The sequence below is a fragment of the Leuresthes tenuis genome, unplaced genomic scaffold (assembly GCF_036924035.1).
Source record: "Leuresthes tenuis unplaced genomic scaffold, fLeuTen1.0.hap1 SCAF_4, whole genome shotgun sequence".
Taxonomy (NCBI): domain Eukaryota; kingdom Metazoa; phylum Chordata; class Actinopteri; order Atheriniformes; family Atherinopsidae; genus Leuresthes; species Leuresthes tenuis.
Window position 1 is genome coordinate 26948240 of NW_027325358.1, and position 23217 is coordinate 26971456.

At 43.0% G+C, this 23217-nt stretch overlaps 2 protein-coding genes across 2 annotated transcripts; one reads left to right on the forward strand and one right to left on the reverse strand.

Annotated features, from left to right (window-relative positions):
• Positions 1–1709: 1709 nt before the first annotated feature.
• Positions 1710–8612, forward strand: LOC140304723 (CCN family member 1-like). Its single transcript, XM_072383474.1, has 6 exons — positions 1710–1836; positions 2577–2790; positions 3421–3668; positions 3783–3927; positions 5016–5197; positions 6106–8612. Exons 1-6 carry the CDS (start codon positions 1786–1788, stop codon positions 6409–6411), a joined length of 1146 nt encoding a protein of 381 aa, XP_072239575.1. The 5' UTR covers positions 1710–1785; the 3' UTR covers positions 6412–8612.
• On the reverse strand, positions 7691–17965 carry LOC140304721 (ATP-dependent RNA helicase DDX39A). The gene is made up of 10 exons (XM_072383473.1): positions 17859–17965; positions 16783–16990; positions 15482–15609; positions 14981–15257; positions 14648–14766; positions 9332–9463; positions 9068–9177; positions 8634–8778; positions 8211–8358; positions 7691–7805 (listed from the first exon to the last, which is right to left on the reverse strand). The coding sequence occupies exons 2-10, from the start codon at positions 16988–16990 to the stop codon at positions 7789–7791; spliced, it is 1284 nt and encodes a 427-aa protein (XP_072239574.1). The 5' UTR covers positions 17859–17965; the 3' UTR covers positions 7691–7788.
• Between the last annotated feature and the right edge of the window lie 5252 nt (positions 17966–23217).

A 23217-nucleotide genomic window follows, 5' to 3' on the forward strand; every position in this document is an offset into this window, starting at 1 on the left:
TGGATTATTGCAGCTTGTTCCAGCTCATTACATGTTGTGGAACAAGATGGAGAATTTCTGCAAGCCAAGACTGTAACTTCTTGTACTTTTTTTAAAGGACACAGATCCATAGATATGAACAGAGCAGAGCAAGAATACCTAATCTAATTACCAAAATGCCAGCGAATGAATATGTGGGCAGATAACATAGGCTGTCCTATGAGCAACAATAAGTTAAACATAACATACAATGTTGGATCAAAGATTTAAAATGAAATTGGATTATTTAGGGAATAATATCTTGAAGTTTCTGGGTGAAATATTGTTTTGCCAGGACCCACTAGCTCAGTGAGTCCCAATCTGTGTCAAAAGATGGTGTAGATTTAGTTACATTACAGAGACAGACAGATTAATCGGGGGGGATGCTTACAGTGTGTACAACTCATATGAATCTCTCCCATTTTAGAATGGTTTGTATTGTAGCAATTACATTAAGAAACTGATTAAATCTACCAAATCACCACATGATGTGCAGTTTTCATACAAAGAGGAACATTGCATCCAAGCATGGGACCATGAACACCTAACATCTGTCACATGGCAGTCAGAATGTGGTATGCGGAAGGGCATCTAACATCAGCATGTCAGGAAATTTGATCAGTTTCTGAAAGATATGTCATTACTTTCTAGATCCGAAGATCTTTATGTTAAATATAGCAGTCCAATACATATAATATATATTTATAGAATGCTCAGTGGTAAGGTTTTGACAAAACTGATTTTTTTAAAAGGATCATAAAAAGCACATTAATGAAGAAAACGAAAGGAGGAAAGATGCCAGTTGCTAGAACTTTACAAGGATAACACAATTCTGACTATGAAAACCTCTGCCTATCACATTTCTTTCATCAAAATAGATCTCTGTGTGACTAGAAACCTGTGGCTTAAAAAAAGAAGAATGAGAAAGCAGAGAAGAAGGAAGAGGCCAAACCTTACATGTGCTGTTTTTAAAACAATAATCCTTCTTTCAGCCTTAGCCGTTCTTTCCAAGTGATCATATCCGTATTATTTTCATGTTAGAAACCATGTGGCTAGAAAAAGTAGTCAGACCAACTTGACTCAATATGAAGTCTTCGAGTAAAGCAATCAAAATATACCTTTAAATACCATGGAAACACATTTTCTCACACTACCACAGACACTGACAAAGAGAGGTGTGTTCACTCTCGCTGACAACTGCCATTATCTTAATATTTATTTAATACACTCCACTTTAATTTGCTGTTCTGGCACCTACACTGGTCTGGAAAAACAGAGTGAATTCCACCCCTCCTTATGCCTCTCAGAGGTGGAGGTCTTATTAATGTTACCATACTGTCTGGCCCGGGTGAATGAATATATTTATTTAAAGTTAGGAGAGTGGCTGCCTCAAAAGCAGGAATGTGCCTAAGTGTGACTTGAAAGTAGCTGTTACATTTTAATTTTTAACCCATAAAACAAATACAAAGCAGCCCTGCAATTTTTATGAATGGCTGCATTCATTCCAAAACCCGCCCATTAATCCGCAGACAGACCTTGTAGTGAAGCCGCGCCTCTTTAAATATGCATGAAGTGTTGTCTACATGCTGATTGGTAGGGATTATGAAGAGGGGCGTGGCCTCATGGAGACTGCAGCGGGTATATACTAGAGTTCAAATACTTATCTTCAAAGAAAGCGGACTACTGTCCGAACCAAACAGACGCAATCTGTCGTTTCTTGAAGGTTCAACTTTAACTTTATTTATATTTTCATAGACATTGCTAATCATGGTATTTCTGCTCTATCTTTCTGTGCTAACAACAGCCGTCATTACAAAGGTAAGATATATCTTATCCAGCCTTATGTTTACTGTCTGTTTACGGACTGTTTACAGAAAGTCTCGTCTCAGTTTAATGTATTATCTGTATATACTGTTGTTGCGATTAAAATGCGAATAAGCTTTCACCTCTAAAAAGGTCCTCGAAAACCATCTTAACATTTGGGGTACCTTGCATTACTGTTATTACTTTAAGGAATATTTCCGTCGAATAAACGTTTACGAAGTGAAGTATATTATTGGTGTATTCACTGAGTGCGTCCGTGTTAAAAAAAATCTTATACTAGAGAAGTATACCTTTCCCAGAAATGTACGTGTCCACCTCAGCCATTCTCTTTATAGCAGTGGTTTATTGCTGATTTACACAAAGTGGAACGAGTTGCATAGAGCTGCGACTCAAGTCAGGAGCCAGCAGGGGACTATGAATACAAACCTTGAGCTATTTAGTGTCCAGAAGGCAGGGCAAATTTATTTGTATAGCAATTCAGCCACAATCTGAAGTGGCTTAACTTACTTCAAAGGTAACACAGTGCTTTGTTCGCTTAAGACTCTAGAATAAGTCTCTCATTCTTGAGCATGCATAAGATAATGCACTAATAACATTAGAATCAGGGTTCAAATGCTCTTCTTGTGGACTTTTTCAGAAGTTTCTCATGTTTTATATTCACTCCTGAAATGTTTCCACAAACATTCCAAATACTAAACCCTTTTGATCTTTGCTTCACATTGTGATTCTTCCAGGTGACAGCTAACTGCCCAGCAGTGTGTGAGTGTCCTGCGAGACCCCTGGTGTGTCCTCCAGGGATTAGCGCTGTGCCAGACAGGTGTGCCTGCTGCAAGGTGTGTGCTGCACAGCTTAACCAAGATTGCAGCCACATGAGGCCATGCGACCACCACAAAGGGCTGGACTGTAATTATGGAAACGACGTGACAGTAGCCTGGGGCATCTGTCGAGGTGAGGGTGGAGAGAGGGAAGCTCACTTTGAAAATAAATGCTACCTGCAGGGATTTGAACCCTGTTTTACTGAACAGGTCAAAGAAGTATTTACATGCATGGAAAAAAAAAAAAAAGAATCTTGCAATTACCGGTAATATAGTAAAAGTGATGAAGAATAAGCACCGATGAAGCAGCATGTATCCTTACATGTACGAGGACATATTAATAAGTTGTGGATGTTTTATGAGGGTGACGGGGCTTTCAGAGATATAAATACTCTTTCCATTTGTACCACGCCAGTGCTGCCCTACAAGCTATGAATAGCCAGTTCTTGGAGACAAGGAGTCTAACACTTCCTGTTTCCTTAGTTCAACTCACTTTTCAATCTTTGGAGGCCCCTGTGTGATTATGTGTACTGTTTTGCTGCAAATATTTTTAGCTCTTGAACTAAGATGATGTGGGCAATACTTTTCACACCTGGCTTCATTTGGCCCTTCACACTACAGAAACTCACTGGCGCTACGCAAACAGAAGTGCCAAAAAGGATTAGCAACAGCTCACTTTCGTATGCCACCAAGCTGCATTTCTCTATGCTCAGTTTGTTATAAATGTGTTTTTCTGTCTCCTGAGTAACGCGTGTCTTCACAGCAAAAACAGAGGGACGCACATGCGAGTACAACAGCAGGATCTACCAGAATGGCGAGAGCTTTCGTGCTGGCTGTAAACACCACTGCACCTGCATTGATGGAGCTGTTGGCTGCACTTCTCTCTGTAGCAACAAGCTGCCACCAGCTTTGCCATCCTGTCCCTATCCACGGCTGGTCAGGATACCGGGACAGTGCTGTTTCAGCGTTGACTGCCATAAGGGCACATTGCCCCTTCCGCCTAAGTATCAGGTTGATTTTTTATTTTTTTTTCTTAGTGCATAAAAACATACAAAACATATAACCTGCTGCAGTATATATTCTCTTTTTAAAAAACATGTCTCATCTGATCTCTTATAAAAACAGGTGCCTTCACTTAATGAGCACATGCGCAGATCTTGGCTACATCCTGTGCCACATCCCCCGAAAGATGAGCTGGTCCTGGCCAATGAGCTCACAGATGTCAAGTCGAGCAGCTGGGAGAACGAACACGGCTACAAACACCTGCCAAGTAAGAAAAAGAGCGGCAGTGTTCCATTGTTCCAGTGTGGGGATAGTTTTGTTTGGGTTTTTTTAGATTTGGTGCTTCATTTCCAAAACCTTAAAGATTAAAAGTGCATTTTCGCAAAGTTAAGGCTGTGTACGGGAACAGAGGTGCTTTGAGCAAAACTGTAACGTCGGCACACAAACATGCTGACCGCTCGAGTGTATCAAAAAAATGGAAAATCCAAATCTGTCTGTTCTGTGTTTGTACTTGGATACTTTCTGTTAGTTGCTTAACTGTGTCGGTTGTCCTTGCGTAAGGGCTTTCCTGTAAATTGCTAGTCTTACAACCACGAAAACATTTTTACATTTTTACAGTTACGGTTGTGTTACAGTTAATTCTGAGGTCCCCATAAATGGTTGAATCAGATTTCACATTGATGTATTTGTGATACATTTCTCTCTGTTTCATTGTTGGCTTAAATTATGCAAATGCTACCAATTGAAACTGAGAATAATGACAATTTTACACTTTCTCTGAAAAAAAAAGAATAAAATGAATGAATGACTAGAGAGAGACTGGAAAATATTAGACTAGACCTTTTTGGCTGCCAAAAGAACAATTTTGTTCAAGTTTTGAATTTGTCAGAGAGTCTCAGCAGAAACTTGCTCCAATAAAAGTATTTCTGGAATAAATTAGGATCAGGTTTGGCAACTTGTTTTGGAGTTATGTATGAGCAAGAGGAATATCAAACAGGCTCTATAATGGTGATATCACTATTAATTTCTGCACTGTACAGCTGTCTTTTTATGTTTTGTCATGTAAAGTGAGAATGTACTGGATTGTGCCTTTTCTTGTTTGTTTATTGTCTTTGTTATACCAGCAGACAGGCAGGCTTAAAAACTAAATGAAAGTCTTAGAGAATGATTATGATATTAGGTATGATTATTTCCTACTGCCTTTCTTGGTAATTAATGTAACTCCCCCTAATATTTTTTTTCTTCTTTTTTTGGGAGACATTGATGGTGTCCTGAACTATAGGTTAGAAACTGCTAGTTTCACTGATTTTTCTTTTTCTGTCCTCCTTCTTCCTCCATGCCTCTGACATTCCTCAGTGTGGGACACTCTGAAGGAGAAGACGTGTCCCGTCCAGACCACCGCCTGGTCTCAGTGCTCTCGCAGCTGTGGGATGGGTGTTTCCTCTCGCATCACCAACAAGAACCCTCAGTGCAGGTTGGAGAAAGAGACGAGAATCTGCACCATACGGCCGTGTCACAGCCTGGCTGTCCCAGTCAAGGTAAGGTGCACTGAACTTAACACAAACTGAGGGAGGAGGAGGAGACGCGTACAGACAGAGAGCATAAGTCCAACATCTATATCATTTCCATGAAAAGCCTACAGCATCAGTCTAACCTTGTTGCCCTTTGATAACGCTTATCAATAAGCCACTATTTCACCTCTTATCAGTGTTTTACTGTGAGATAAAAACAAACACCTCTTTTCAGTGAAAGAACAGGGGCAAAAAAACATCAAACCTGAGCAGCAAAGAATAACAGCAACAAAAAAAACAAAATGAGATGTTCTGGCACTGAGTAAGATGCTGTTAGTGATGAGAGCCATGTTTATGCTGAGCTTAAGGGCAGAAATCATCTGAGCTGTACTTTGGGGAAGCTCCACATCCAGTGGGAACTGGGTAGTGCTGATTTACTCAGCAGTGTTTTGGTGGCAGGCAGGCGCCTTTTTAAATATAGTCTCTCACCCCTGACATTCCTGCCAAGCAACTGTCCACAGCTAGACCCTGTCTGTGTACTCAGAGTCGAGGGAAATGATGTGTCTAAATTAATCCTCCATGTTTGACACACTGAGACCTCTTTCCTCTGGTTTACTGATCTAGAAGCTCTAAGCTAACAATGGTCGCAGATATCAGTAAAGAAGACTCAGATTTTGAATGTTAAATCTCATTATTAATCACTTAAATCAAAAAAGAATTCCCCTCCAAGTCCTTGTTTTGGCATAACAAGTGGACGGCTGTTCTTCTCAGTGTGAAACTAATGAGTTTGAGTGTAAAGCTGCTTAAATCTGCTGTTATGTAAAAGGACATAGCAAATAAGCATAAAATACCAGGCTTATCAGTTCTATTTAAACTTATTTGGGTGACTTTTACCAAAAAACGCTCATCTCTTTGCTTTTATAATCCAATCGCAGAATGGCAGGAGCTGTTCCCCAACTCAGAAAGCCCCAGAGTCCACTCGCCTGTCCTACGGCGAATGCGTGAGTGTCCGTCTCTACCGGCCAAACTACTGTGGTGTGTGTACGGATGGACGGTGCTGCTCGCCACGCCGCACGCGCACTGTGCCTGTGACCTTTGTGTGCCCGGACGGCGAGCGCTTCCAGAGGTCGGCCATGTTAATCCAGTCGTGTAAATGCAGCGATGACTGTGGCCACCTCAATGAAGTGGCCCTTCCCCCACAGCACTGGGTGTATGGAGACACACACAAATTCATTGACTAGTACTGTAGATTTTGCTCTCTTTCATATGAATGTGATGAGGTCATTTTCTTCAAATGGGAGGAGACTTCAAGACGAGGAGCCGTTTTTCCACATCTGGTTCCAAGAGAGTGAAGGCCACAGACGAGAAGGATCGCCGTGGTTATATTCACAATCATAAGGGCAACCCATAATATAACGTGTGACCAGAGTGGTTTGTTCACTCGCCTGCTCCTGTTAAAACTGACGAGGGACCTAAATTAGAGCCCTGAAAAGCCCTGGACTTCCTGCACTCTGAGCTGATTGCTAGTTCAGGTGTGGGGGATTTGAGACGCTCTGATCAGCCCGAGAGGAGAAACACTAGAAAAGCAACAAAGCACTTTACTTGGCACTTAAATTTGGAACAGTGAACAAAAGTCTCCAACACAATCCCATCACTTTGGTGACTCAATGTCCCATAGTGCACTGAATACTTGGTGGCAACCCGCAGGAAAAAAAAACAAAAAAAACTATGCTCTTGAAATCTCCAAAAAGTGTAATACAATGTGTGGATAAGACAATATACAAAATGTTTTGAATATAAACACAGGCATCATTATGCCTTTAAATGGCACTCATTAACAAATGATTTATCGTAACTGATAAATAGTAAGTGCTATCTAAGCTAAAGTGTTGAGCAAGCACTGAACAAGCGCCAACTGATTTCTTGTTTTTGCATTCAGTTCGGCTTAGACAATCACACCTGTGTGGCTCGAGTGTGTTGGATCACATTGTATTCTGTCAATTCATTTCTTTTTGATCCAAGTTTGTACGACTGTCATGTTTATACATTTATCAACAGAGACGCCACAGAGCAGCCATCACAGGTTTTGCTGCTGTTCCTTCCATGTGATAAAACTGGCTCCTGAGCTCATGTTTCATGTGAGGATTTATTTTAACTCAACTTGTACAGTTTCAAATTATGCCTCTTGGCAGCAGTTTGAAGTCACCAGCTGTTTTGCAAAAGAGTGGCTGGGTCTTAAAACGTGACAATAGCGCCATCTGCTTGCGAGTGTAACTACCTATGGCTAAAACGCTCATATCTTTCGTGTAACATCTAAAACACCTGAAGGTTTGAGATGTGCAAGATCTGAATCAAACACAAAATAATAAGTTACAAAAAAAAGTTTATTTCTTAAACCAAAACAATACATCCATGGTTTTAACAAGGAAAACACTAAAATAAGCACTCTGCAAAGACATGAGAAAATAAAAAAAGAGGTTTTCTGAACTTGCCTACATATATGGTGGGAAGGAGGAGTAAGATATTTAAACAAATATTGAGGGTTTTCTGTTTCTTCCACCAAGAATACAGCAACAATAAGGGTCACACACGGTCTTCACCAGAAGGACGCTTCAAACTCATCTGGACTGTTCAACTGCAAAAAGAAAAACAAGAAGAGTTGAAGGTGGCATACTGAGACACATTAAGGTGGAGAACATTTTTTAGTAGCTTTATCTGCTGGCTTTGAAACGGGATGTCACAGATTATTGTATTTCTCTACAGTGATCCTTTGTCTTACTGCATGTGTGGCCTGTCATTTTAAATGCTGTGCAGGCATGTTACAAGCATTGTGCGGGTATTACTGAAAGTTAGCCAGTTTCAGTCTGTTCTGTTTAAACGTACAACAGCTCCTTCGTTTAACTTCAGTGTTTTCTCTCCCGTGAGAAGAGGCACATCAAGAATAACACATAAATGTTACCCTAAAAACCTGTTCAGGATACCAGTGCTAATATTAAACAGATGCAAGGTCTCCTCTCGTGGAGTCAACAAGAAAACTTACTGTAGGAGGAGATGTCAATCTCATCTGGCAGCTCTGCTACATTGACCTCAAAGCGGTCTTGGACCTCGTTCAGGGTCTTCGCATCGGCCTCGTCTGACACAAACGTGATGGCCAGGCCTTTGGTACCAAACCTGCCAGCACGGGCCACCTGAGGTTCAAGAGAAGAACGTTAGGGCTCAAAACAGGCATTACAAACATGTTTCCAAAGGTACTGATTTTAACTGATTGTTTCATGATAAAACTTTTAATAATGCAGCCTTTACTTTATGACAGGCTCCTGCAAATCGTGTTTTGAAATAATTGCATTTATGTCTTTTTCTTTTCTGCATACAAACTACAGCCTCTTAATTGCAATCTTCCTTGCTGGAAATAAAAATTTGACCGATCTTGGTCTTAAACAAACAGTTTTGGAGCTGAACTCACTCTGTGAAGGTATGTGTCAGAGTCCTCCGGCATATCGTAGTTGAAGACGATGTTGACTCGCTCAATATCCATGCCTCGACCGAACAGGTTGGTCGCCACTAGGATCCGCCTCTGGAAGTCTTTAAACTGCTGGTACCGGGAAAGCCTGGGGGAGTATAGAAAAAATAAAACTTGAGACAAAGGGTCATTAGATAACATCAATACAAGAGATAAAATTAAGAAAACGCTTATTCTCCGTAAAAAACTGAGTGGAAACGTATAACCGGCAGTTTAGACAACATCATACTCATTCCAGTTTAAGTGGGATGCTGATGTTGCACATAAGGGTTTTATCGATAGAACAAATTACTGTACACTGAGGAGTCACAAGACATTGACCGAATTAGTAACAAACTCAAAAAAAACTTCTGTTTTAAGAGTGAAGCAGCGCCTACCTCTCCTCCTGTGCCATACCCCTGTGGATTGCAATAGCAGGAAAGTTCTGCTCCACCAGCAGCTGGGACAGAGCAACGCAGCGATTCACTGACTTCACAAAGATCACCACCTGTTGGAACCAAAGGAAACGCCTGAGTCCTACACAGTTTCAGATTTAGTACAGATTGGACAGATGGGAAGGGGAAGGTGCTGCATTGCTCTTGAGGAAGACACAAAAGTTTAACTTGATATGCAAGAAAACATAAAATGAGTTCCAGCTATACCTGGTTGAACTCAAGCACATCGAGGAGATCAAACAGCTTTCGGTTCTTCTCGCTGTCCTTCAACTTGCAGTAATACTGTTGTAAGCCATGAAGAGTCAATTTGGTCTCATCGTCCACAAACACTTCCATCGGCTACATAACAAGAGAAAAAAAGGACCAACATTAGTATCACTCACCAAGAAGAAGTTAAGAGCCATGATACAACTATTGGCAGATAAACAGAGGCCCACTCTCCTGCACTGTGGCACAGCCATGAGGATCACTGCTCAGGCCAAGCCAGACCTGCTGAGGGGGTTCCCTCGCCCCCCTGACTGGGCCGTTTCTGTCAGACAGCTACAACTGGCGAAAGCTTAAGGGGACTTAACAAGAACTAAATTACTTTTCACACTGACTGCATGGCCAACTTACAGGAAGAATTATTACCCATCAATCAGACATTGATGTAAGAAATTACAAAGTTGTACTATTATGAAAGAGGGAGGCATTAGAATAAAGTGGGTTTGCTTATAAAAAAATAGCTGTTGCTTTTTTTCTTTTTTTACAGAGTGAGCAAAATGAAAGATACATTTACTTAAAAGTGTATGAATAGAGGATAAAGCTCTCTCTATCTGTCTGGCTATACACAGCTGTGCAGGAGAAAGAGCCACCCACAGTTCTGTATATTTTGCTTCCAAGGAGCCAGACTTCCTCACAAGCTTTTCTTGACAGAGAACGGAACAAAAGGCAGCCAACATCCAAAGAAGAGCTTTGGAATGTCCTTCGAGAAGCCTGGAGAACTATTCCCGAATACTACTTAAAGAAATGTCTCTACCCCCTGAGCTGTCACCTTATCGTGGTGGGGGAGTTTGCGTGCCCCAATGAGTCTGGGAGCTATGTTGCCCAGGGCTTCAAGCCCCTGGTAGGGTCACCCAAGGCAAACAGATCCTAGATGAGGGACCAGACAAAGAACAGCTCAAAAGACTCCTTATGATGAACAAAAAATTTGGACCTCGTGATCCCTTGCCCGGATATGGGACACCGGGGCCTCCCCCCGGAGCCAGGCCCGGGGGTGGGGCCCGGCAGCGGGCGCCTGGTGGCCGGGCCTGTGCCCATGGGGCTCGGTCGGGCATAGCCCGAAATGATGACGTGGGTCCCCCTTCCGACGGGCTCACCACCCGTGGGAGGGGCCAAGGGGGTCGGGTGCTATGTGAGCTGGGTAGCAGCCGAAGGCGGAGGCCTTGGCGGTCTGATCCTCGGCTATTGAAGCTAGCTCTTGGGACGTGGAATGTCACCTCTCTGTTGGGGAAGGAGCCGGAGCTGGTGCGCGAGGCTGAGCGGTTCTGGCTAGATATAGTCGGACTTACCTCGACGCACGGCTTGGGCTCTGGAACCAGTCCTCTTGAGAGGGGTTGGACTCTCTTCCACTCTGGAGTTGCCCGTGGTGAGAGGCGCAGAGCAGGTGTGGGCATACTTATTGCCCCCCGGCTGTGTGCCAGTACATTGAACGAGAGGGTAGCCTCCCTCCGCCTTCGGGTGGGGGGACGAGTCCTGACTGTTGTTTGTGCCTATGCGCCAAACAGCAGTTCAGAGTACCCACCCTTTTTGGAGTCTCTGGGGGAGGCACTGGAGAATGCTCCTACCGGAGACTCCCTCGTTCTGCTGGGGGACTTCAATGCTCACGTGGGCAATGACAGTGAGACCTGGAGGGGTGTGATTGGGAGGAACGGCCCCCCCGATCTGAATCAGAGTGGTGTTATGTTGTTGGACTTCTGTGCCAGTCATGGACTGTCCATAACGAACACCATGTTCAGGCATAAGGGTGTCCATATGTGCACTTGGCACCAGGACACCCTTGGCCGCAGTTCGATGATCGACTTTGTGGTTGTATCATCGGACTTGCGGCCGTATGTCCTGGACACTCGGGTGAAGAGAGGGGCGGAGCTGTCAACTGATCACCACCTGGTGGTGAGTTGGCTCCGCTGGTGGGGGAGGATGCCGATCAGACCTGGCAGGCCCAAACGTATTGTGAGGGTCTGCTGGGAGCGTTTGTCAGAATCCCCGTCAGAAGGAGCTTTAACTCCCACCTCCGGCAGAGCTTCAACCATATCCCGGGGGAGGTGGGGGACATTGAGTCCGAATGGGCCATGTTCCGTGACTCCATTGCCGAGGCAGCTGATCGGAGTTGTGGCCGTAAGGTGGTCGGTGCCTGTCGTGGCGGCAACCCTCGAACCTGCTGGTGGACACCAGTGGTGAGGGAAGCCGTCAAGCTGAAGAAGGAGTCCTATCGGGCCTTTTTGGCCAGTGGGACCCTGGAAGCAGCTGATAGGTACCGACAGGCCAGATGGGCCGCGGCTTCGGCGGTTGCTGAGGCAAAAACTCGGGCCTGGGAGGAGTTCGGTGAGACCATGGAGAACGATTTCCGGACGGCCTCGAAGAGATTCTGGTCCACCATCCGGCGTCTCAGGGGGGGGGGGGGAAGCGGCTCACAGTCAACACTGTTTACAGTGGGGACGGGGCTTTGCTGACCTCAACTAGGGATGTTGTGAGTCGGTGGGGGAGTACTTTGAGGAACTCCTCAATCCTACCAACACGTGCTCGGAGGAGGCAGATTCGGAGAGCTCGGAGACGGGGCCTCCCATTTCTGGGGCTGAGGTGGTCAAAAAGCTCCTCGGTGGCAAGGCCCCGGGGGTGGATGAGGTCCGTCCTGAGTTTCTCAAGGCTCTGGATGTTGTAGGGCTGTCTTGGCTGACACGCCTCTGCAGGATCGCGTGGACATCGGGGACAGTGCCTCTGGACTGGCAGATTGGGGTGGTGGTCCCCCTTTTTAAAGAGGGGGACCGGAGGGTGTGTTCCAACTATAGGGGTATCACACTCCTCAGCCTCCCTGGTAAGGTCTATTCGGGGGTATTGGAGAGGAGGATCCGTCAGATAATCGAGCCTCGGATTCAGGAGATGCAGTGTGGCTTTCGTCCTGGCCGTGGAACAATGGACCAGCTCTATACCCTCGGCAGGATCCTGGAGGGTGCATGGGAGTTCGCCCAACCAGTCTACATGTGTTTTGTGGACTTGGAGAAAGCATTCGACCGTGTCCCTCGTGGAGTCCTGTGGGGGGTGCTCCGGGAATATGGAGTGCCGGACCCCTTGATAGGGGCCATTCGGTCTCTGTATGACCGGTGCCAGAGTTTGGTCCGCATTGCCGGCAGTAAGTCGGATACGTTTCCGGTGAGAGTTGGACTCCGTCAGGGCTGCCCTTTGTCACCGATTCTGTTCCTAACTTTTATGGACAGAATTTCTAGGCGCAGCCAGGGCGTTGAGGGTGTCCGATTTGGCGACCTCAGAATCGGGTCTCTGCTTTTTGCAGATGATGTGGTTCTGTTAGCGTCGTCAGGCCGTGACCTTCAGCTCTCACTGGAGCGATTCGCAGCCGAGTGTGAAGCGGCTGGGATGAGAATCAGCACCTCCAAATCCGAGACTATGGTTCTCAGCCGGAAAAGGGTGGAATGCTCTCTCCGGGTCGGGAATGAGATCCTTCCCCAAGTGGAGGAGTTCAAGTATCTCGGGGTCTTGTTTACGAGTGAGGGACGAATGGAGCGGGAGATTGACGGGCGGATCGGTGCAGCGTCCGCAGTGTTGCGGGCTCTGCACCGACCCGTCGTTGTGAAGAGGGAGCTGAGCCAGAAGGCGAAGCTCTCTACTTACTGGTCAGTCTACGTTCCCATCCTCACCTATGGTCACGAGTTGTGGGTAGTGACCGAAAGAACAAGATCGCGAATACAAACGGCCGAAATGGGTTTCCTCCGCAGGGTGTCTGGGCTCTCCCTTAGAGATAGGGTGAGAAGCTCAGTCATCCGGGAGGGGCTCGGAGTAGAACCGCTGCTCCTCCGCATTGAGAGGATTCAGATGAGGTGGCTCGGGCATCTGGTTAGGATGCCCCCTGGGCACCTCCCTGGGGAGGTATTCCAGGCACGTCCCACTGGGAGGAGACCCCGGGGGAGACCCAGGACACGTTGGAGAGACTATGTCTCTCGGCTGGCCTGGGAACGCCTCGAGGTCCCCCCGGAAGAGCTGGAGGAAGTGGCCGGGGACAGAGACGTCTGGGTTTCTCTGCTCAAGCTGCTTCCCCCGCGACCCCGGATAAGCGGCAGATGATGGATGGATGGATGGAAATGACAAGAGGCTTGCCTTGGTTCAGGTTGTGATGAAGAATGAAGGAGTTCAGACAAAATATGGATTTTCAAGAACGTTAAAGAATGCACACATTTCCACTTTTCCAACAATGGGACAACATCCCATTTTTCTGACTCCAGACCTTTGCGCAGTACCATGTCGGACAGTATCTGTTTGGGCCGCTGCCTTCAGGCAAACGTTTTATGCCACAAAGACTGTAGACAGAGAGATTAAATCACACTTTTTATGCCCGCGCTATCAGTGCACTTAAACCAAACACTTGAACATTGTTTTGTTTAATGACGCAATATCATTTAAAGTAATGCGAGTACCTGTGTAACGGTGTTTCGACTGATTTATAAGATGCTGTTATAAATAATTGTGGGTTTTTTTGGTACCGGGAAAAGCTCTTTAACTTTGTTGTACTGAACTTACGAGTACTTATATAATGAGAAATTCATTTCATTATCAACAGCTCACGTCAATTTCTGTTTGACACAATGTAGCACTTGTTGGGTTGATTGGACTCAAAATGGCAGAATAATTTTGGATGCCATACAGGGACTTTTTTCACAATTTTCTCAACAAAAGTTAAGTAAATTCTCATTCATATGATAACATCATAGTTTTTTTTTTAACACCTACTGTTCAAAAAGCTTTAAAAAGTACCACATCTGGTAACTTCTGTGCGCATAGCATGCCAAAATTAACTGTTATAGGGACAAGATGTTGTGACTAACAATTTCTGTGCCCCACTTGATTTACAGCCCAATCTTGTGTGAATGGAAATCATCATGCACGCGCTGTCATTCTCTCCATCGTTTTACAATGAACATTAACAGTAACGACACAAAGGTCTGAATGACTGAGTGCCACCGCTACAAGAGGTTGTATCTCATGTCTGGAAAAAAAAAAAAAAAAAAGAGTACAGGCAGACATAAAAAGAAAAAAAAAAAAAAAACTTCTAGAGACCTCTCTTATGGGTTTCAGCACACACTGGAATATAAAGCAGTACGAACCTGTAACCGTTTGAGCTATTACTGAGATGTTTGTTGAATGTAATCATTTTCATCTCATAAATATGTTCAGATTTCCTTGTATGAGTTCACATGAAAATCAAGCAAACAAATGTCATTGTAATGAGGTCAGAATTTGTGACATTCAACTCACATCCTGCATGAACTTGCGGCAGACAGGGCGGATCTCCTTGCTTAAAGTTGCACTGAACATCATAACTTGCTTCTCATGTGGTGTCAGTCTGAATATTTCCTGGACATCCCGCCTCATATCTGTTGAATATCCATAATGACTGGTTATTCATCATTATTAGACATCATCTGTGTAAGTTTGTATAAAACAACCTCAAAAGCTCATTATCTATACACAGGTAGTGATATCTTGCTCGCTATCACATTAACATGTTTTATTTCTGACATTTTAAGTATTCACTGAGGCCACTTTTTTCTAAGCAGACACCTTTCGGTTGAGTATCATTTTACTCACCCAGCTGCTCCAACACCTTATCACACTCGTCGAGCACAAAGTGTTTGATGTTTTTCACACTGAGGGTCTTGTTACGAATGAGTGCCAGGGTACGTCCTGGAGTTCCTACAACGATGTGAGGGCAGTTCTTCTTCAGCACTTCCTCATCCTTCTTGATGGCCAGGCCGCCAAAAAACACAGACACCTTGACACTTGGCATGTACTTGGAGAAGCGCTCATACTCTTTGCTTATCTGGAAGGCCAACTCTCGTGTGTGGCACATCACGAGGACAGACACCTGGAAAAGAGGACAGTGATCTCACTGATTTTGCTCAAAGGCTGCATCTGTAGTTTACATCTGTTTAAACCTTTTTTTTTTTATATAGTAATGAATAAAGTTCAAAAGACTTCATGCTTCATTACTAAAAATCGTCAAGCTGAGAGCAAGAAAAAGCAGTTCAAGGGGGAATAGGAGCATAATGACAGCATGAAAACCAAGCTTGTTGAACTTGACCCACTCACCTGGCCATCCACAGGTTCTATCTGCTGCAGGGTGGCTAGCACAAACACAGCTGTCTTTCCCATACCAGACTTGGCTTGACACAGGATATCCATGCCCAGGATAGCTTGAGGAATACACTCATGTTGAACTAAAAGAGAAAAAGAAAATGGCAGCAATAATTCAGTGAAAATATAAAATACACCACTTGTTTTATATAAGCCTTTTTCTTCTTTCTTTTTTTATTTTAACAAAGGCCTGAGATCAGCCACTTTCTGACCAAAACAAGGTATTATGGAAACTAAGAAGCCTCCTGGAGAACAACATACTGTCATAGGCTTGTTTCGTGGTTGCTGACGACTGACAGATGAGCACACATTATATTGTGTTTTCTCCGTCAGAAGCTTTTGAAACATGAAGAACTGTTGTTTCAGCTGACATTTTATCAATGCTTTTATCAGAGCCTCTCCCAGCGGTCATCAGGCGAGAGGTGAGGTACACCCTGGACAGGTCGCCAGGCTTTGCAAAGTTGTTCTGTTTGTTTCTTTTTTTTTTTTAATGGGGGGGGGGGGGGGGGTTCTGGTGGCAATCGTGTTAAACCGATCACCATGAACTTACATGGCCTAAACCAGTAACCTTACAATTATGTCAAAAATAGTTTCCCTCATAATAGGAAAGCTCTCACCTCTAAGTTAAAACAAAGACCACAAGAGGGAGGGGGGAAAAAAGTTCTAGAAACTACATTCAGCCACATTTCCTGTAACACTATGAAAGAACTATGAAAAGGTTCTCACACTGAGGAAAGACCTGATAACAGTTTTATCAGTCTATAGTCTAAGCTCAATTTTATGCAAATGCTCTTCATCATTTCAGTTATTGATGGGGCACAGATGCATGTATCAAGTGAGAAGAGGCGGTTTCAGATGAAGCCCTGATTAGAGGCTTGTAATCCTTCTCTCTAGAAACTGATGACAAATGAAGCCTCACTTCCAATACAGTCACACATTTAATTTGTCTGGCTGTTTGTGCATAAATTTGAATTGCTGAGTGTTTGTGCTGCATACCCTGCTCATTTCAATCCAAGACATTTGTTTTTAAGAGTTTGTGGTCTGTTATTGCTTTGTTTTTCCTCGCTGGAAATGTCTGACTGGGCAACTGTGCCATCCATAGATGTGCTTTGTAAATATGACCTTAATTTCTTACTCTTTATGGTTTAATTCCATGTGCAAAAATTGAACTTAGCTGCTGTTAGTTCCAGAATAACATCATATTTCACTAACACTGTTCAATGTTTTGAATTGAAAGTAATAAAATTGCAAGTCACCTTCTGAAGGATGCTCAAAACCACAGTCAACTATGGCACGGAGCAGCTCTGGTTTGAGGAGAAAGTCTCTGAATCCCGAGCTGTGGATGGATACATAGGACCCTTTGACCTCCTTCTTGCTTGCTTGGGTACCGCTCTCTGGAAGCCCCTGTGGCTCTTCATCATCATCATAGTCCAGAAGTTCATTATCAACATCGTTCTCTGCCATCTGGATTTAAATAAAAACAGAACATCAGGAAGTATGTGCATTTTTCAGACGAAGGCCATTTACTGTCCCATGACTAAATAATCAGAGTAAGCAGAAATGTGAGACGTGAGATATTCCGTCTGATGCCAAAAAAACATTTGATGATAAATCCGTATGTGGTCAGTGGTGTTTATAAATACATGTTCCAGTGTTACGAGCAGTTTGATTAAAATATTAAAATGAATTGCAGAAAACATTTATGGTACTTTGATACTGTAATGGCTTGAATCCTATTCAGCCGTCTTGCTAATTTTGGCTGGCAGCAAGTTAGCTTGGCTAATGTTAGCAGGCCGTGGCTCACAATAAAATCAATTATATAAAAGAAGAAGAACGCTAAAAAATGAAAACTTATATATGTTCGGTGTTTAACGACTAAGTTAATACTGAGGATGTGTTTCACTCCTGCATAAATATTTACTCGAAATGAATGCACATGTCCGTAAGTGACCTCACATGCACACTCATAAACAATGGATCCCTTTTCATTCAATTAGAATGGCTGTTTAGTATGCTAGCACGGGCAAATATTTTGCCAACATGATCAATATGTGAAATATGACACCATTACATATGTTATATTTCAACTGGGAGAAACTTAACTGTAACTCATTGTAACCACAGGTTAACTGCTTAACGGATAATGTTAGCTCAACTCAGAATTGGCTAATGTTATAGTGACTTGCGCGTTAGCTAGCAAAGCGATATTCAAAATATCTAAAAATAAACACGGTCACGAAATATTCAACTATTTCTCCACCGTTGAAAATGACGACATGTACGCACACTTCAAATCGTGTAGTAAAATGGTATTAAGAGACTTCCACGTTACCTTTCGTTTGTATTCAGATGTTGTCAATGAGCGCTCAACTATCGTGCTAGCAAGCAAGAGGGAACAACGTATGCGGCGTTCGAGTACACCTAAAAAATGTGCATCTTTCGAAGCAAGGTCAAGCCAGCTGCCACGACAGGAACATACAGGCACCTCTTGAACGATGGCCACCTAAAAACAACAGCAATATATTAAGAATATTGTTTTTTAAAGTTATTAGTCATTTCTGTCATTTCTATCGAAGGGATGTAATTTTTTACTTAAACCAACTATTCTTATTAGAATTATTAATAATTGAAAATGCCTCTTTATCACCAAAACGGTTTCTGTGTCCTCTGTCATGTAAATTTCACTCACGAAAAACATTTAGAATTAAATCAACATTTAGTATATTTACTGGTGGTAGAGACATCATTTACGTATCTATTACAACACTTGAAGGCAACTATAGCAGAGCCTGTACGCAGTGGGTCCGCACAGGCGGAACCAGTGGTGCGTCTCGTAGACGGAGTCTGTGTTTACTTTAAATTGCGTATCAGCCAGCCCCTACGCTGAAGTAACAGGCACATACGCTCACCACCATCATAGAGTTTGCTCAATGATTTAGTCTTAAATATACGAATAATGTAAATGACTCTGATTAACATGTTTCATTCCAGGCTGTACATCAACCAACAAGTGGCTTCTGTCTCTCTTTTTTTGGCATATTTTTTAAGTCAACGCTGTCATACACAATAAACCTTCATCGCTCCGACAGTTGATGGTTGTTTGAAAATGATGCCTCCTAGTCGTATTTCCCCCATACAGCCCCATGAAACCCCTCCTTGATAATGATACATTACTATTACTGCTGTATTCATATATCTTATATATGTACCAATTTCAATGATCTAATGAATAGACATATAAAGAAACACTACATCTTAATATAATGCTCCATGTCTTATTTCCATAAGGGAAATTCTGTAGCCTGTATATGGGTGCTCTGTATATGGGATTTAGGCTTGAGAAGCTGCAGTATTTAGTTTGTCCACTTGGGGGGGGGCAGTCTCATTTTCTCTAACTGAGAAAAAAAGCACAACCCTGTCACTTTGTCTAAGGGTGCCTACGTCTAAAAATATGTAATTCTGTTAACAGTTCAAATTTTCAACCCAATACTATATAATAGTACTGGTTTATAGTGAAATTATCCAGTGATTAGTGTTGCCATCTTGATGATTTTTTTTTTTTTTTTGTCAGATTCAGACCCCCCCCAGCGGCAGTTTTGTAAAAAGTGACCAGGGACAAATCTAGTGACCACTAGAACAAACATCCCAGTAAAGCCTGCCAAAAGCGTGGTCTTTTTCCTGCAGAAATAATACCTCTCCCTGCTTCTGATCTGTTCAGACAATGACAACACTGTTTGTGTGAGAAACCGGCAGGACACAGATGCAGGATCGATTTCAGAATAAGATTGTTTATTATGAATGAATAATGAATTGTTATTAGCTGTGAGACCTCTTAACAGGTCTCCGAACAGAGAAATAAACACTATGAAAAAGTGAAAAATTACTATGGCACTGAGCACTATAATTATAGCTGTGACGGATGCCAGTATGAAACTTAATCAAAAGAAACAGTCTCCCCACTCTAGGAGGAAAACAAAAAATATTCTATAAAATATTATTACTTTAAATTTCACACACTCTTCTAAAGAGGTGAACAAAGAAAACACTCCTTCTACTGGAGGCACTAAAAGATTAAACAAAGAACAGAAAACAAGCTTCCACTCTTATAACGGAGGAGCTATGAAACATTACAACAAAAAACTCTCAAAATGAGGAAACCAAAAATGACTATGAAAATTTAGTCAAGAGATAATAACAAAAACATTTACCAAAAGAAACTGAAGGAGAAACACTCGACTTCAGGAATCCACCAAGGGGTCAAAAAGGTACCGCAATGGTCAAGAATCTGGGTTTTTCAGAACAACAAGAGATTTTCGGAGGCTAGGATGAAGACGTAAGGTACAACACACTGGCAACAAGACAAGGGAAGACAAAGACTATAAACACATGAGGATCCAAGGGGAACAGGTGGAAACACTTGGGTAATCAGGGGAGACATGCAGACACAGGACACCGGAAGAAGGGCAAGTTAACTGAAACGAGAGGAGAAGTTAATTTTCAAAAGTTATAAAAACTAAAAGCATACAGGAATCATGACAGTTTGCAAGCTGATTGTAAATCTGCAGTTTTGTGCCTGTGTCATGTTAGGATGCTGTGGACTATGTGAGAAAATATTTGGAACATTCTGTTGTTTCAAATTATCTCTCCAGTTGATCATCATAACTCAGAGGAATTGACCAACAGTAAATACACATTTTTTTCAAACCTTTATGAGATGGAGGAATTACCAAATTATTCTTTCACTTGCTTGTGACCCACTGGCTGTTCATAAAATTACTTTCTCATTCCTGTCTGTGATGCAGTGTTTGAATAACATGTGCCAGTTCAACATCTGACTCATGATAAGGTTGAATCTGAGAGGGATCAATACCAACTGTTCATGGCTGAACTGGAGCAGAACTAGCATTTGACAAAAAAAATCAGTTTGATGAATGTGTGTAATGGAGCTTAGTTTTCTGTGTGTGCTCACTCAGCTTGTGGGGAAAAAAGGACACAATGCGTCTTTTTATTGTGTAAAAGTGCTTCAGGTGTTTACCAAAACTAAATATGTGCTATATAAATGCTGTCCACTTATCATTTAAAACAAGAGGATTCATTTACTTTATGCAACCACAGAGAAAACATATGAATGTGTACTAGTACTAGTTTGGTGTTTTGCTCTATTCCCTGTTTCACAACTTGTCATCCATTCATTTTCTTCCGCTAATTAGAGGCTCAGTCAAGGAGGCAACAGGTTCAGCAGGCAAACCGAGACACCCCTCTCCCCAGGTACATTCTCCCAGCTAATCCTGGGGGATCCCAATGTATTCCCAGGCAAGAAGACATCCCTCCAGTGACTTTTGAGTCTGCCCCAGCGGCTCCTCTTGTATGTGCATCATTAAACCTTCAAAGAGACGCAACCAGAAACTATCCTTGTCAGATGCCCAAATCACCTTAGCTGACTCCTTTTGATACAGAGGAGTAGTGGCTCAACTACAAGATCAATCCGGATGTAAGAGCTCCTAACCTTCAAGTCTGAGGCCAGTCACCCTCCAAAGAAAACTGATTTCAGCCATTTGTATCAATGGTCTTTGTCTTTTGGTCATTACACAAATCTCATGACCAACAGACAAGTACAATGCCATCATTCCAGCTGACGAAGCCCCAATCCATCCACCCATGTCTTGCTCCAGCCTACCATCACTATTGAACAAGATCCTGATATACTTTGATTCCTCAACTTGAGGCAAACACCCACCCCCAACTCAGAGAAACATTCAACCCTTTGAGAACCATGGTCTGAGATTTTGAAGCTCATATTTTCATTCTGGCCACTTCACACTCAGCTGAAACTGACTACCCCAGTGTGTGCTGGAAGTCATGGCCTGAAAAGACCAACAGAACAATATTTGCGAAGATGCAACAATGATGTTTCTACACCAGACACCCTCCTCAACATGACTACCTCTCAAGATCCTGCCCATGAACACCACAAACAGGATTGGTGGCAAGGGCCAGCTCTGAACGAGTCCAAGACACACCATCAATAAGCATGACTTTGAAGTAAGGATATGGACACAGCTCCCATAGCCCTATTCCTGCAGCACCCCCACAGGATCATCCAAGGAACACAGCTCCTCTGACACTGTAGTTCAACAGTTAGCAGGAGCCTCTTTTCAAACATGCTGGACTAAACTTTCCCATTCAATATTGAGGATGCAAGTCAGCCAAGAAAGCCCCACAAAGTTCAGAGCCATCAGCATCTTTGTGTGAATCTTATCAATCCCCGACACCCTCTCTAAAGGAAGCTTTTTAACTACCTTGGCAAATTGTGTCAAGATGATGGGCGCGTCTTCCTCCAAATCCTCAGGCTCTTCCTTCGATGGAAGACATAGTGACCGGATCAAGGAGATCTTCAAAGAGCTCCTTCCACCCCTCTGTGATATCCCCAGTTCTGGTCATCAGTTCTCCACTCAGCCCAGGTATCACGAGGGACAAGCCCTGTTTTCCTTTTTTGAGTCATCATATGGCTTGCCAGAACTAACCTGAGGCCAACTGAAAGTCCTTCTGCATGGTCTTCTCAAACTCCTACACCTAAATTCTAGCTTCTGGAACTACCTAAGATGTGTACCTGTCAGTTGCTTAAGGTGACTCACCATGACAACCAAGCCTGAAAGACCTCCTACTTCAGTTTGATGGTTTCTGTCACTACCAATGTCTACTTGCATGTCCTCTGGTTGCTACCATGACAGGAACCTACAACTTTCTGGCCACAACCGTGCATCTGCAGTGTCATCCAGTACACGTGAAAACTCTCCTGGGGATTGGTGTTGAAGATCTGACAGACGGGGCCTTCACCGGATGTCTCCAATTCCCCCTTTCTTCTCATTTAAGTTAATCAGGTCAGTCCGGGAGTTTACCCACCACCTGATGGTGATTGTTGGCAGCTACTAATCAGTACAAATAGTCACTACTAATCAGTCAGACATGTTAAGTTGTCTGTTGTTGACACTTCTTTTTTAAAATCTTTTGTACTATAGAGATTATTGACTTTCTGAAAGATTGTTATAATTGGCTTTGTTCTTAGACATTATGTATTCATATTCTGTATTTTACTAAATAACCTATGTTCCAAGTTTATACTTTTCCACTCTGCTCATGCTACACAATAGATGACCTTAAATGGTCCAAGACTTTAAGATAGATAACTAGACTAAATAACTGGGTCAGATGAAGCTTCTCTGTCTTGTCAGACAGACTGGTACATTCCTAAAACAACACTCACACACACACACATTGTTTATCACATCCAAAGAACATGACCAGGACAGTGGTTGGCCTGCTCATGCTAAAACTAAAAACTGGCCAATTATACTCTGTCAAGTGTGAGTACAACCTCTGTGAGATAAAGCTGAATATAAATATGAAAGCTTCCGGATATCGGGGCTCGGTCTGATGGAGTTCCTGTGGGAGCTCTGTCACTCCGAGCCCAGCGCTGCACTATACTTTACATATGATCACTATTGAATACTTTGTTTAATAAAATATTTATCCAGCTTCTTCTTGGGCTTCCAAAGAAAGAATCAGGCTAACAATTTCATACAATTTGTTATTACAAAATATTTCACTTGTAAGATATATTTTTTTAAATGCTTAAGTGTGTGCATAGTTTGCGAGAATGTTCTTTGTTCAAGTAGCTGTTGTGTCTCAGC